A 15024-nucleotide genomic window follows, 5' to 3' on the forward strand; every position below is an offset into this window, starting at 1 on the left:
TCCATTTACAGAAAAAAACACATACAAATGTTTTACGGTCACAATACCTCAAAATAACATTTATTTGAAAAAAAACAAAAAAGTAATATAAATCATTTAAGTCATACAGGGGAAGGGGAAGCCCAAACGTTAAAGGGGCTTAATAGAAAGCTGTTCTGCTCCTCCCTGCCCTGGCCAAGGCGCCAGCGGCAGAAAGGGTGTTTTTTGTATTTTCAGTTATACTATTTTTTTGTTCTTTTTTTCGTTAAATATCCCATAGTCAGGCTCAGATGAGATCGGCCACGTTCATTGGCATCTCTTCGACAGTTGTATTGTAAAATGTCTCAATATCTTTCAGAGTACGCTTGTCCTCCTCTGTCACCATGTTGATCGCAACTCCTTTCCTACCGAAACGGCCACCTCTGCCAATCCTGTAAGAGGGAGAGGGGAAAGGTTAGAGGACAGGAATGATGATGTTTTCAGGTGTAGGCCATGTTTAAGTTGCGAAACGCGACAGTACAGCGTTGATCGCGGTGGAGCATGGTCTCGTTTTATCTACCAAAGGTCTACGTTCCGCACTCAGCATTGGGGCTGGGCAGAGAGGGAATACCCTTGGGTACAAGGAGAATACTGACAACAACTTACCTGTGAATGTAATTTTCTCTGTTGGTTGGCAAGTCATAGTTAATGACCAAGGACACCTGCTGGACATCAATTCCTCGAGCCTACGTGGAAGAATAAAAACGTTTGTTTTGACCAAGATCAGATCATTCCATGAAGTCATTCACCCACCAGTCACCATCAGCAACACTCACCAGTAAATCTGTAGTTATCAGAACACGACTGGACCCTGAGCGGAACTCTCTCATAATAACGTCTCTCTCCTTTTGGTCCATGTCACCGTGCTGGAAAGGAGACAAAGCTACGTTAGAGAAGATGACAAGGCCAATGTTGGCATGTAGCCCCATTTAATGTACAGCTCTGCATAATATGTTGGCGCTATATAAATCCTGAAAATTAAACAATAAGTGTGCCCACAGCATGAACCAGCCGACAGTCACAAAGGCTGAGCTGGGATGAATATGGGTTGGTTTGTATACCCCAGTCAGATATAAGACATAACGCCACATGACGAGTCCTTGCCCAGATAACTGGGGGTATTTTTTTTTTTTTTGGATGGTAAACTCACCAGCGCAGACACTGTAAAGTCACGGGCGTGCATCTTCTCTGTCAGCCAGTCTACCTTCCGGCGGGTATTTATGAAGATGACGGCCTGTGTGATAGTCAGCGTCTCGTAGAGATCGCATAGCGTGTCCAGTTTCCACTCCTGAGGAAAGAAAAACCCTATTAATTATCAACTTCACCCAACCTTATAAAAAATGAGCCCCCGTAGGGTAGATCTGTCCCCACAGCATGAACCAGCTATCAGTGACAGGGCAGCTGCGCTGGGATGAATATGGGGTTTGTTTTCTATCCCCCTGTCAGATATAAGAATGACCGCCATCATGTGACGTATCCTTGCCCAGTGACAGGGAACAGTGAAAAAAGGGCAGGCAGATACCCACCTCACGCTCCACGTTTATGTAGAACTGCCGAATACCCTCCAGGGTCAGCTCTTCCTTCTTAACCAGGATACGGATTGGGTCTCTCATGAACTTCTTTGTTACCTCCAACACATCAGAGGGCATGGTGGCCGAGAGCAGCACCACCTAAAGAGAAGGAAGATTGTTAGAGACATTCCTGACAGAAGATTCCACTCGCTACGACTGAGGCTGTTTTCAGACAAGATGGTGTGATCATTCCCCAGAATCCTCTGCGGCAAACTGTACCAACCGGCAAGACGCAGATCAGAGAGCTGCCGCAGAGGGAGACGTGGGCTTCAGATGACACGCATGGGATATCATCATTAAAGCAGCCCGACAGAACATCTGACCCATTAGCAAACCTGTTACCACAAACAGGGTTCAACGGACATTTTTAAAGTCTGGTGGCAGCTAAGTATTGCGACCCGACTCTCCGAAAGTGCTTGGTGGTGTGCCCAGCTAAAGAGGGCTGCGGAGAACAGTGACTGCATGTATGTCAAGGCCTCGCCAAATGTGCCCAACTCTATAGCAACAAAAGAAAATACTGAGCATTGCTGGACATTCCCTGAAGTGTCAGCGCCTTAGCCAAGGATCTAATAGCATTCTGAAGCAGCTTACTGGCCATCTTTCTCTTACCTGAGCATTGCTGCTCAACTTCTGGAAAATATCGTAGATCTGGTCCTTGAAACCTCTACTTAACATTTCATCAGCTTCATCCAGCACAAACATTTTTATGTATTTTGGAGCTGCGGAGAAAGAAAAGATGAATTTAGACAATTGTGGTTAGAAGCCCTATGATACCCAGATCTCAATGGGCCTGATGAGCAGATGAGAATTATTAATCCTCAGGCCCCAACTTTTGAACTTCATATGGCATGGCAACCAGTATTGTGACCCAAATCTAGCCCTTTAAGGGTGCCATGGAGGTGGCAGGACACTTATGCCAGGATGAGTGCCAACATCCAAACCATTCATCTTCATAAAGAATTATTCTGTAGACACCCCCCCATTGTCTGATAATAAATTTGTCCCCACAGCATGAACCAGCCTCCAATGACCACACATCTGTGCTGGGATGAATGTGGGGGTTGCTGTGTCCCTGTCAGATATAAGACACACATCACATGATGTGCCCTTGCCCAATGACCGGGAGGAGAGGATTCTTCATTTTCAGGTACTCACACAAATATCTTCTGTTCAACATATCGAACACTCGGCCAGGAGTGCCGACCACAATGTGTGGAGCTTCTGACTGCAGCTTCTGTACCTCGGCCCGCACGTTGGTGCCACCAATACAGGCGTGGCAGGAGGCTCCCATGTAATCTCCCAGGGCCATCACCACCTTCTGGATCTGGAAGAGAAATCAGCGGTCAGTAATCTACGAAGGACAGGTGAAGGTTCATTGATAAAGTGTCTGGGACTCAAAAAGGGAACTGAACACTCACCTGCTGAGCCAACTCTCGGGTCGGTGCCAGGACCAGGGCTTGGGTGGCCTTCATGTCCAGCTCAACCTGCTGGAGAATAGAGATGGCAAATGTGGCAGTCTTACCAGTTCCTGACTGAGCCTGAGCGATCACATCGTAGCCTGAGGAGAGATAGCAACATTACTATAGTGAGTCCCTGCGTGTGCACAGGACACATAGCTGATCCGGGGCCAAGTACTACAAAACTCCCCAAGCAAGAATGCAGCCAGTGATCATCATCCACCAGGGGGAACCTCCTACTTACCTTTTATACAAGGCAATATAGCACGCTGCTGAATAGCGGAAGGTTTCTCAAAACCATAAGCGTAAATCCCTCTGAGCAGAGATTCTGACAGATTCATATCATCAAAGCTGTCCACCACTTCATTCCAGTTACTCTGCAGGGAGGAGACAGAGGGGTAAGAAGGCATCCAGGGTAATACAAGTCCTCATCTATTGGAGGAGGAGGAAGTCTTAATCTATAGGGGGGTAGAAGTCATCTCTAGGAGGGGGCACTTACCTCAATGATACCATCGGGCTCCATGCCTTCAGGTCCATTGTCTCTGGGGCTAGAAGAGGAAAAGGAACAAAGTTAGAAATCGGTGGCATGGGAGAGACAAGAACAGCACACACAGGAATCCCTGGGCCCTATTACATTTGGGGGACACAGTCATCCCCACCCCCCGTGAATCAATACACAGCCATTATGCAACATTCCCCTGAATGAATGTGAGCCCCCCCCCCACACACTCCTGTGTGCTCAGCAAAGGTCACCTTACAGAGCAGAGTGGAAGGAGGGCCCGAGGGGCCACAAAACACAAGAGCCATTCACAGCCAATCTGCAACCTCCGGACGACCTAGGACTCCACACAGAGACTCAACACAACCGGAGAGCTAATGGGCAGAACTCAGGCAGCCATATTGGGCCATCCAATGCCACTGATCCATGGAAGATGCTCAGATCTCCATTACAGAAGCACCAGGCCTAAGCGCCCCCTGGAGGGTGCAGGGAGCCCATGATCTAGTCGGATGGCTTCCATGGGATGTGCAGGCCCGGAATGATGGGACCCCGGCGGGTAAAACGCTGGGCGGAGACATCAGACGCGGGTCACAGAATCTCCACCCACCGCTGCCTGGGGCCGGGAGATAACTATTGCTTGGCTGAGTCATTCGGCTGACTAATGAACATCCAGTAACTCCCGCAGCACCAATAGGAGCCCATATGGAGGACATGCTGGGAGTTGTAGTACCTCTGCACCATATCACACAGGACTGGGGCCCTTAATTACATAAGGGGCCCATAAAAGCCAGCCACTGGATTGGTGATCACTCCCAGGCCCCAATATACACAGGAGGGGTGCCATTACCCTCCAGGCCCCAATACCCCCTCCACCCCCCAACCATGTTATACAGGAGGGGTGCAATTACCTCCCCCAATGCAGGGAGTTGTAGCACTGCTCAAGCAGAAGCGTGTAGCAGGGAATCTTCCACTGCTGGGAGTTGTAGTACCCCATCCAGCGCACGATGCGGGTTGGAATCCCTCCAGCAAATGATGACGTCACATTGTATCGATTTAGGAAAATATCTGACGTCACAATAAGAATCCAGGGAAGAAAATCCCCCTCCCCCATGGGCCACGTGCATCACCGGAAGTGGCCGCCATCTTGAGGAAAGCTCCGCACTCCCTCCTCCAGCCCGGCGGCCATCTTGTATTTCACCCCCTCCCCCACACCGACCGGGCGCCCACGTGCAGCCGGGCAGAAGCAGCCATCGGGGACCAGAAATACAGGGAGCCGAGCGCTGGGGGTAATCCGGGTGGTAAATAGCAGAAAACGGAGAAACAAGAAAAACAAAAATAGAGAAGAGGCGCCGAGCGGCCTGAGGAGGATTTCTCCCGAAACACCACACGGAAAGGATAAATTGTCCCACAAAGTCCCCAATATGACTAAATCCACCCGGGAGCCACGTAAGCGAGGCCTCAGGCCCCGGGGCCCTCCATTACTCACCGGTTGTCGTAGCTAGCAGACATTCTCAGAGCGGAAGCTGAGGGATGCCGGCGACTGCCTATTATATAGACACCTACAGGCCCCGCCCACTCACCATCCTATTTGTCCGCCCTCACAAGTCAGCTTCGACGTAAGAGTCTCGTCCCAGCATTCCTTCTCTCTGATTGGTCTAAATGCTCGCCTATCAGCCCGGCATTCGACCGGTTCGAAATGCCATTGGTTGGAAAGAGGCTAAAGGAATACGCCCCGACTGGCGAACTAGCCTTTTATTTTAGCCACCATCCCCCCACGAAGACTTCGCTTATTGGTCAACTGTGTGCACGTGACTCGGTTACCGCAGTGACCTAGCCCGCCAAGCATTTAACTCGTTAATTGGCCGATATTCCTTGGCTTCTGGAGGTTGATTGGGCCGCCGGCACGTCGCTCTAAAGTTCCAGGCTGCTAAGTGGCTGCGGCGACTGGACAAGGCCCTGCCTGCGTCTCTGTTATCCCCTCCAGGAAGAAGAACGTATTCCTATTCCCCTCAGAGACAGAATGGAGGAGATCGGCCATGTCTGAACATATGAAATGTCTGATTGGATCGGCTTCATCCTGCAGTAATGGGGGGTCAGAGGAGGAAATACAGAGAATGTTATAAAGCCAGCAATGTATGAAGGAGGCTTTATAAATATATATCTCTCATCAATGTGACTAGACATCATCATGGTACAGGGAGAGTGATAAACCAGTGATAGGTGGTGCCTACCCCTGCAATGTCCCAAAAATAATTCAGAATATAAACCTATCACCCATATATATCCCCAAATATAAACCATCCCCTGTATATAACCCCAAATAAAAACCATCCCCATATATAACCCCGAATAAAAAAAAAAACCCAAATATAAATCTATCCCCCATATATAACCCTGAATATAAACCTATCACTCATATATAACCCCTGAATATAAACCCATCACCCATATGTATCCCCAAATATAAACCAACCCCCATATATATCCCTGAATAAAAACATATATATATCCCCAAATTTAAACCTATCACCCATATATATCCATGAATATAAACCATCACCCATATATATCCGGGAATATAAACCCCCCATATATAACCCCGAATATAAACGATCCCCTATATTTACCCCGATTATAAACCATCCCCTCTATATTTCCCCAAATATAAACCCATCCTCCATATAAAACCTTGACTATAAACCTATCACCCATATACCAGGGGGTGCTGGGAAGTTCCTGGCTTTGCCGCCTTCCAGATGAAATAGAAAAATGAGTGCGGGGGCATATGGCAGCCTAATTTCTTAGTATGTAGCAAATATCAGGTCCTTGCGATTCTTAAAACTGTTTTTTCTTTTAGTGAGAAGCTGTGATGGCAGAGGCACAAGCAAGTTTCACGTCGTTGGAGTTACGGGCCGTCATGAAGTTTTTGTTTCTCCAGGGAAAGTCAGCAAAGGACATTCACACTGACATGTCACAAACACTGGGGCAAAATGTCCTTCCTACAGCACTGTCTAAACCTGGAAATCTTGTTTCAAGACCGGGCATTTCACCGTTGATGATGCACCCCACAGTGCACGCCCCCTTGACATCTCACAGAAGCGTGTTGGGTTTGTTATCACCACTATCCTAGACATGGCAAGCGTTCAGCGAAGTGGGGGCCGAAATGTTTGAACAGTGATCAGAAGAAGGAACGAGTTGAAGCATCCAAAGCCGTTTTGGCCCATGTTGAAGCTGCACAGCACTTTTTGGCTAGGTTAGTAACTGAGGATGAAACCTGGCTCAACATCTATGATCCTGAAACCAAGGAACAAAGGAATAGCGCCACTGGGGGTCCCCGCGGCCGACGAAGTTCTGAACCTAGAAATCGATCAAAAAAGTCATGGCGTCCGTTTTCTGGGACAAAGACGGTATTCTGTTGGTGGACTACCTACCTCAGGGCTCTAGTATCACCGGACAGTACTATGCTAACCTCCTGGAGGAGGCAATTTAGACAAAATGCTGTGCAAAGTTGACCAAAGGGATCCTTTTTTTGCAAGACAATGCTCCTGTGCACACGTCCAACGTTGTGGCTGCCATATTGAACACCCTGGGTTTCTAACTGGTCCACCATCGCCCCCACTCACCTGACCTGGCCCCTTCAGACTAATATTTGTTCCCTAATTTGAAGAAACACCTGAAGGGGCAACGTTTTGAGGACATTTCTGACGTCAAAGATGCTGCCAAGAGCTGGTTTGCGGCCCAACCAAGGGACTTTTATTTGAAAAGTCTAGAAAAGCTGCAACTATGCTGTACCAAGTGCATCAGTCTCAGGGGGAATATGTTGAATAAATGTGTTACTTCATAACTTTGGCTCTCTTCTTTCTGGGCAAAGCCAGGAACTTCTAAGCACCCCCTCGTATAACCCCGAATATAAACCATCACCCACAGATAACCCTGAATATAAACCTATCACCAATATATATCCACAAATATAAACCAATTCTCTATATATAACCCCGAATATAAACCAACACCCATATATAACTCCCAAATATAAATCCATCACCCAAATATATCGTCAACCCCCATAAATATCCCCAGATATAAACCCATCCCCCCCCCCATATATAACCCTGAATATTAACCCATTCCCCATATAAAAGCCTGAATATAAACCCATCACCCATATATATCCTCAACCCCCATATATATCCCTGGGTTTAAACCCATCCCCCATATATAACCCCGAATATTAACCTATCCCCCATATATAACCCCGAACATAAACCCATTACCCATATATATCCCCGAATATAAACCATCCACCATATATAACTCCGAATATAAACCATCACCCATATATAACACCGAATATAAACCATCACCCATATATAATCCCGGATATAAACCCATTCCCCATATATAACCTCAAATAAAAATCCATCATACCAAATATAAATCCATAACCCCATATATAACCCCATAACTTACCCTCCCGAATATAACCCTATCTCCCATATAAAACCCCGAATATAAACCATCACCCCATATACAACCCTGAATAAAAACCCGAACATTAACCAATCATCCAAAATTTAAACCCATTAATCAAAATATAACCCGAAAATAAACCCATCACCCCAAATATAAACCTGATTTTTAACGGCAAATATAACCTATTTTGCCAGGTAGAGGTGTGCCATCTCCCCAGATATAACCTGGATGGAGGTGTGCCATTTCCCCAGATATAACTCAGACGGAGGAGTACCATCATCCCAGATATAATCCAGGTGAAGGTGTGCAATCTTCAAAGATATAACCTGGGTGGAGGTGTGCCATCTCCCCAGATATAACTCACATGGACGTATACCATAATCTCAGATATAACCCAGGTGGAGGTGTGCCATCTTCCCAGATATAATCCAGGTGGGGATATGCCATCCCCCCACATATAACCTAGGTGGGTGGAGGTGTGCTAAGTCCCCAGATATAACTCAGATGGACCATCCCCTCAGATAAAACCCAGGTGGGGATGTGCCATCTCCCCAGAGATCACCCAGGTGAAGGTGTGCCATCTCCCCAGATATAACTCAGGTGGAGGTGTGCCATCTCCCCAGATATAACCAAGTTGGAGGTGTGCCATTACCCCATATATAAAGCAGGTAGAGATGTGCCATCTCCCAAGATTTAACCAAGGTGGAGGTTTACCATCTCCCCAGCTTTAACCCAGGTGGAGGTGGGCCATCTTCCCTGATATAACCAAGGTGGAGGTGTGCTATGTCCCCAAAAATAACTCAGGTAGAGGTGTGCCTTCTACCCAGATATAACCCAGGTGGAAGTGCACCATCTCCCCAGATATAACCCAGGTGGAGGTGTGCCATCTCCCCAGATATAACCTAGGTGGAGGTGTGCACTCTCCCCAGATATAACCCAAGTAGAGTTGTGCCATCTCTCCAAATATAACCCATGTGGTGGTATGAATCTCCCCAGATTTAACCCATGTGGTGCTGTGCTGTCACCCCAGATTTAACTCCAGTGGAGGTGTACCATCACCCTAGATATAACTCAGGTGGAGGTGTGCCATCTCCCCAGATATAACTCATGTGGGGGTGTGCCATCTCCCCAGATATAACCCAGGTGCGGGTGTATATCTCCACAGATATAACACAGGTGGTGGTGTGCCATCTCCCTAGATATATCGCAGGTGGGGGTGTTCTATCTCCCCAGATATAATCCAGGTGGAGGTGTGCCATCTCCCCAGATATAACCCAGGTGGAGGTGTGTCATATCCCCAGATATAACCCAGGTTGTGTGTGCCATCTCCCCAGATATAATCCAGGTGGAGGTGTGCCATCTCCCCAGATATAACCCAGGTGGAGGTGTGTCATATCCCCAGATATAACCCAGATGGAGATGTGCCATTTCCCCAGAAATAACCAGGCGGAGCTGTGCCAAATTCCCCAGATATAACCCAGGTAGAGGTGTGTTACCTACCCAGAAATAACCCAGGTAGAGGTGTAAAATCTACCAAGTTTTAACTCAGGTGGAGGTGTGCCATCTCCCCAGATAGAACCCAGGTGGAGGTGTGCACTCTCCCCAGATATAACCCAAGTGGAGTTGTGCCATCTCCCCAAATATAACCCATGTGGTGGTATGAATTTCCCCAGATTTAACCTATGTGGTGGTGTGCCATCTCCCCAGATATAACCGAGGTAAAGATGCAATAATATCCCAGATATACCCAAGGTGGAGGTTTACCAAATCCCCAGCTTTAACACAGGTGGATGTGGGCCATCTTCCTTGATATAACCTAGGTGGAGGTGTGCCATCTCCCCAGATATAACCCAGGTGGAGGTGTGCACTCTCCCCAGATATAACCCAAGTGGAGTTGTGCCATCCCCCCAAATATAACCCATGTGGTGGTATGAATCTCCCTAGATTTAATCCATGTGGTGGTGTGCTGTCACCCCAGGTTAAACTCTGGTGGAGGTGTACCATCACCCTAGATATCTCAGGTGGAGGTGTGCCATATCCATAGATATAACTCACGTGGAGGTGTGCCATCTCCCTAGATAAAACCCAGGTGGAGGTGTGCCATCTTCCCAGATATAATCCAGGTGGAGGTGTGCCATCTCCCAAGATATAACCCATGAGAGGGGGTGCCATCTCCCCAGATATCACCAAGGTGAAGGTGTGCCATCTCCCCAACTATAACCCAGGTAGGGGTGTGCCATCTCCCTAGATACAACCTAGGTGGGGGTGTGCCATCTTCACAGATATCACAAAGGTGGTGGTGTGCCATCTCCCCAGATATAACTGAGGTCGAGGTGTGCATTCCCCCCAGATAAAATACAGGTAGAGGTGTGCCATCTCCCCAGATATAACCCAGTTGGAGGTGTGCCCTCTCCCCAGATATTACTCAGATGAACATATACCATAATCCCAGATATAACCCAGGTGGAGGTGTGCCATCTTCCCAGATATAACCCAGGCAGGGATATGCCATACCCCCACATATAACCTAGGTGGAGGTGTGCTAAGCCCCCAGATATCACCCAGGTGAAGGTGTGCCATCTCCCAAGATATAACCCAGGCGGAGCTGTGCCAAATTCTCCAGATATAACCCAGGTAGAGGTGTGTTATCTACCCAGAAATAACCCAGGTAAAGGTGTAAAATCTACCAAGTTATAACTCAGGTGGAGGTGTGCCAGCTCCCCAGATATAACCCAGGTGGAGGTGTGCCATCTCCCCAGATATAACCCAAGTGGAGCTGTTCCATTTCCCCAGATATAATCCAGGTGGAGGTGTGCCATCTCCCGAGATATAACCCAGGTGGAGGTGTGCCACCTCCCAAGATTTAACTCAGATGAATGTACACCATCATCCCAGATATAACCCAGGTGGGGGTGTGCCATCTCCCCAGATATAACCCAGGTGGCGGTGTGCCAACTCCCCAGAATTAACCAAGATGGAGGTGTTCCATCTCCCCAGATATAAGGCAGGTGGTGCTGTGTCCATCCCCCCTGATATAACCCAGGTGGAGGTGTGCCATCTCCCCAGATATAACCCACGTGGAGGTGTGCCATGTTCCAAGATATAACTCAGGTGGAGGTGTGCCATTACCCTAGACTTAATAACCCAGGTGGAGGTGTGTCATCTCCCCAGTCATAACCCAGGTGGAGGTGTGCCATCTCTCCAGTCATAACCCAGGTGGAGGTGTGCCATCTCTGCAGTGATAACACAGCAGGAGGGGTGCAATCTCCCCAGTCATAACCCAGGAGGAGGTGTGCCATCTCCCCAGTCATAACCCAGGTGGAGATGCACCATCTCCCCAGATATAATCTAGTTGGATGTGCGCCATCACCCCAAAATTATTTTTTTTTTTTATTAATAAAAGTAGAACCTTAATAAAAAATGATTGTGGTATGTATGCAGCCCTGTAGGCTGTAATGAGTTTTAGAATTCTTTTGTGTAGGAACTCAGGAAGCACAGAGCCAAAGTATTAGCAGGATAGTCAGGGGCCATTATCTTATGCACAATGCATTGTCTCCTGCAACCCCCTGCCTTGTAGCCACAATGCACACACCATGCAAGCTGATAACAAAAAGTCATGCATGATAAAGGGCCCTCCCAACCGCCTGACCTTAAAGTGAACCTTTTTTATAGTGTGACAAAGTAGTCCCTGCCATTCCAACAAGGGCTGTATGATATTTATCTATTTTTATTTCCATAAAGTTTATTAATAAAGAGACTTATGAGGGCTACCATTGCTGGGGTCTGAAAAGTGCATGACATACGACGGAATTATCAAATTGACACAATTTTTTTTAAAAATTGCTGATTACATTACAAAGCTTTCTCCTCCTGCAATTAGATTTTACCTTGGCTGGTCACCTGGTAGGGGGAAGATCATCGAATTCTGCTTTTGAAAAGCTAATTAAATCACCTGGTGACTCCAGGGGTGCATTTTTACATTGCCAGGTTCCAGGAGAATAACAAAGGGGTTGGGGATTTGTAAACACAATTTAAGTTTACATAAAAATGGGTGTGAAACCAAAACATCACCAAATGGGACCAAAGGAACCCCTAATTCAGAGAAAGGCCTCTGAAATTCAATTACTTTGTTATGTACAGAAACGTTGAACTGAAACTACAGGTACAGGCGGTAAATTGTGTGGCCTATATTTTACTAAAAGTACGTATCCAAAATGGATGTCCAGTTCCGTCATCTTTAATTTTTTAGAATCCGGAGACAGCAGATCCAAAGCTGTACCAACCCAGGTGTACCCCTCATTGACTGTGTCCCCATCCCACTGCACTCTCCTATCACCAGCCTGCCCCAGATACAAATAATTTCCCCTTACTGGCAGCCATGGCCTTGCTGTGTCACCATAATGTGCCGTCACAGTCTGTGCTCATGTCGTAATAAACAATTATAGATAAGACGTCCTGTAAAACATGATCATCACACCGTTCCTTCCAGCACAGGAGAACAGGAAGACATTTTATGACATCATTAGCTGAAGCATTTAAATAAACGTCCTAGAATATTAATGTCACCCAATGACTAATAAGATTGTAATGTAATAAACCTCATACCTCACCGACCGGTCAGACCAGGATGATCATGTAAGGGAAGACGCTCCAATGGAAGCCATGTTGTGGGCAGAAAGCGTGTGACCGTGTACATCACCCAGCCATCAGGCCTACCTCTATATGACCAATGTCTGTAGGCACCTCACCATTAGGCCTACCCCAAAATGACAAATGTCTGTGGGCACCTGACCATAAGGCCTAGCTTTATATGCCCAATGTCTGTGGGCACCTGACCTTTAGACCTACTTCCATATGACCAATGTCTTTGGGCACCTGGCCATCAGGCCTACCTCTATATGACCAATGCCTGTAGGCACCTGACCATCAGGCCTATCTTTATATGACCAAATGTCTGTGGGGACCTGCCCATAAGGGGTACCTCTATATGACCAATGTCTGTGGGCGCCTGGCCGTAAGGCCTAGCTTTATATGACCAAATGTCTGTGGGCACCTGTCCAGAAAGGCGTGCCTCTATATGCCCAATGTCTGTGAGCACCTGACCATTAAGGCCTACCTCTATATGACCAATGTCCGTGGGGGCACCTGGCCATCAGGCCTACCTCTATATGACCAATGCCTGTAGGCACCTGACCATCAGGCCTATCCTTATATGACCAAATGTCTGTGGGCACCTGCCCATAAGGCGTGCCTCTATATAACCAATGTCTGTGGGCACCTGGCCATAAAGTGTAGCTCTATATGACCAATGTCTGTAGGCACCTGACTATCAGGCCTACCTCTGTATGACCAATGTCTGTATATGACCCTTTTCTGTTCCCCCATGACTGTGCCCTGGGGTACAGAGCCAGCTCCATGTAGACATGGGGTCAGCAGTTTGGAGATATATAGATATCTGCCAGGGTGGCCATGGCGTGCAGGAGTCTACATACATTTGGCCGGCAGCACAGCACTGGGTCAGATTGCAATAACAAAAACCTTTGCTGTAATTGGATTTACTTTTCAGGATAATCAAACTATTTTCACTTATTGATGATGGCTGCTAAATTCACTGCCCCCCTTAGCTTATTACCTTCAGTGAGTGAGGCAAATGGTGTAAAACCAGCATAGCAAGAGGTCAGGGACAGGTTTTTATTTCTGCCATTAAGGGAGACTTCCAAGTGCAATCTTCAGAACAGGAAGTGGGGGTAGACCATTACAATGCAGATAATGCACATGGCTGGATGGAATGGATTGGTGCCTATAGAAGGCATTTGTAGCAGCGTCCCTCCATACAACCAGTCCATCTCACTGCTGTAGAGCCGCAGGGCACTGTCATTGCTTTGCCCCCTCTATGCTGTAGCCCCAGGTATCTGCAGTGTGAGGTCTCAGGTGTGAGATTTGGTGACGCGACGGGATAGCTGCCTCAGCACAAACACAATTCAGACAACACTGATAGAAAGTCCTTTTTATGTCTTTTATGTGAAAAAATATCTGTACCTTTTTCCCCCTCCCCCCAATAATCCTGCCATTCCCCCTCCTCCACGGTCAGATAAAGCTTTGCTGGCCACCATGGATATTTTCAACATTGGTACGGTGCAGACAGGAATTCTATAGAACATTTTATTTTTTACTTTTTCTTCTTTTCTGCCAAAAAAAAAAAAAAAAAAAAACCCTACAAATTTTTTTTTTTTTTTTTTCCCAGAAACCGTCGTTTAAATAAGAAAAAAAAATCCAAAAAACAATAAAAAAAAAATCAGACACGTAGGATGAAAAGGAGGAGGGGCTTAACATAGTCTGAGAAAAGTTTAGGCAGGACACGGGACTGTCTGCGAAGAGACCAGTAGGGGGACCCCTTTACAATGGGCATTTAGAAAACCCCCCCTCCCTGCGGCTCCATAAAACAAATGTACAAGTGGAGGCTGAAAAAGCCTGGTGTAGGGTCAGGGTGGCCCTCATGGGCACAGAGCGGGCAGTGATAGATCACGGAGGGCCCCTCATAATACCGCGGGACTCCGCCTGGGTTCCGGACGCTCAGCTGGGACTTCTCATCACACGGTCAGCTTACAGTGACAAAGTTCCTTATACATCAGGCGCCTTAGTTTGGGCATATCCTGCTGCCCGAAGGTAAATGGCAGCTCCAGGGCCAGGAACTTGCAGTACTGCAAAGGAAGCCATAGGGGGCGTTAGAGTAGCTGTATTCGCAGTCATTGCCCGCTTACAATTTTGTTTGCCAGCGTTGGTGCCCTGGAAAGATCCCAAGGGTGTCCTCCCCAGTGCAGAGTTGTGCAGGGGGTACATTTACCTTCCTTACACACCAACAAGGTGATTATAATAAGGGGGCCTTATAATGAAGGAGGTGCTACGGAGGTGCCAGTATGAGGGGCCCGCTGTAATGGAGTGAGCACTATGTGGGGGAGGGGGGGCTGTATTGGAGTGAGTACTATGGGGGGCCGTAATGGAGTGA

The 15024-nt window shown here is 47.4% G+C and overlaps 2 protein-coding genes and 1 non-coding gene across 3 annotated transcripts in view; all 3 read right to left on the bottom strand.

The window, feature by feature from the left end:
• Positions 1–30: 30 nt before the first annotated feature.
• EIF4A1 (eukaryotic translation initiation factor 4A1) lies at positions 31–5132 on the bottom strand. The gene is made up of 11 exons (XM_072399216.1): positions 5032–5132; positions 3546–3594; positions 3291–3423; positions 3008–3147; positions 2745–2913; positions 2199–2308; positions 1545–1688; positions 1169–1306; positions 795–884; positions 625–704; positions 31–410 (listed from the first exon to the last, which is right to left on the bottom strand). Exons 1-11 carry the CDS (start codon positions 5052–5054, stop codon positions 266–268), a joined length of 1221 nt encoding a protein of 406 aa, XP_072255317.1. The 5' UTR covers positions 5055–5132; the 3' UTR covers positions 31–265.
• LOC140325049 (small nucleolar RNA SNORD10) lies at positions 1751–1892 on the bottom strand. Its single transcript, XR_011919641.1, has one exon. It is a non-coding gene; the product is annotated as a small nucleolar RNA SNORD10 (small nucleolar RNA).
• A 6263-nt stretch (positions 5133–11395) lies between the features above and the next one.
• Positions 11396–15024, bottom strand: part of SENP3 (SUMO specific peptidase 3) — a 13083-nt gene continuing 9454 nt past the window's right edge. The window contains 1 exon segment of the mRNA XM_072402998.1: positions 11396–14719. Within this exon segment, the coding sequence (XP_072259099.1) occupies positions 14609–14719 (111 nt within the window). The 3' untranslated portion in view covers positions 11396–14608.

The sequence above is a fragment of the Pyxicephalus adspersus genome, chromosome 2, assembly GCF_032062135.1.
Source record: "Pyxicephalus adspersus chromosome 2, UCB_Pads_2.0, whole genome shotgun sequence".
In the NCBI taxonomy this organism is placed as follows: Eukaryota; Metazoa; Chordata; class Amphibia; order Anura; family Pyxicephalidae; genus Pyxicephalus; species Pyxicephalus adspersus.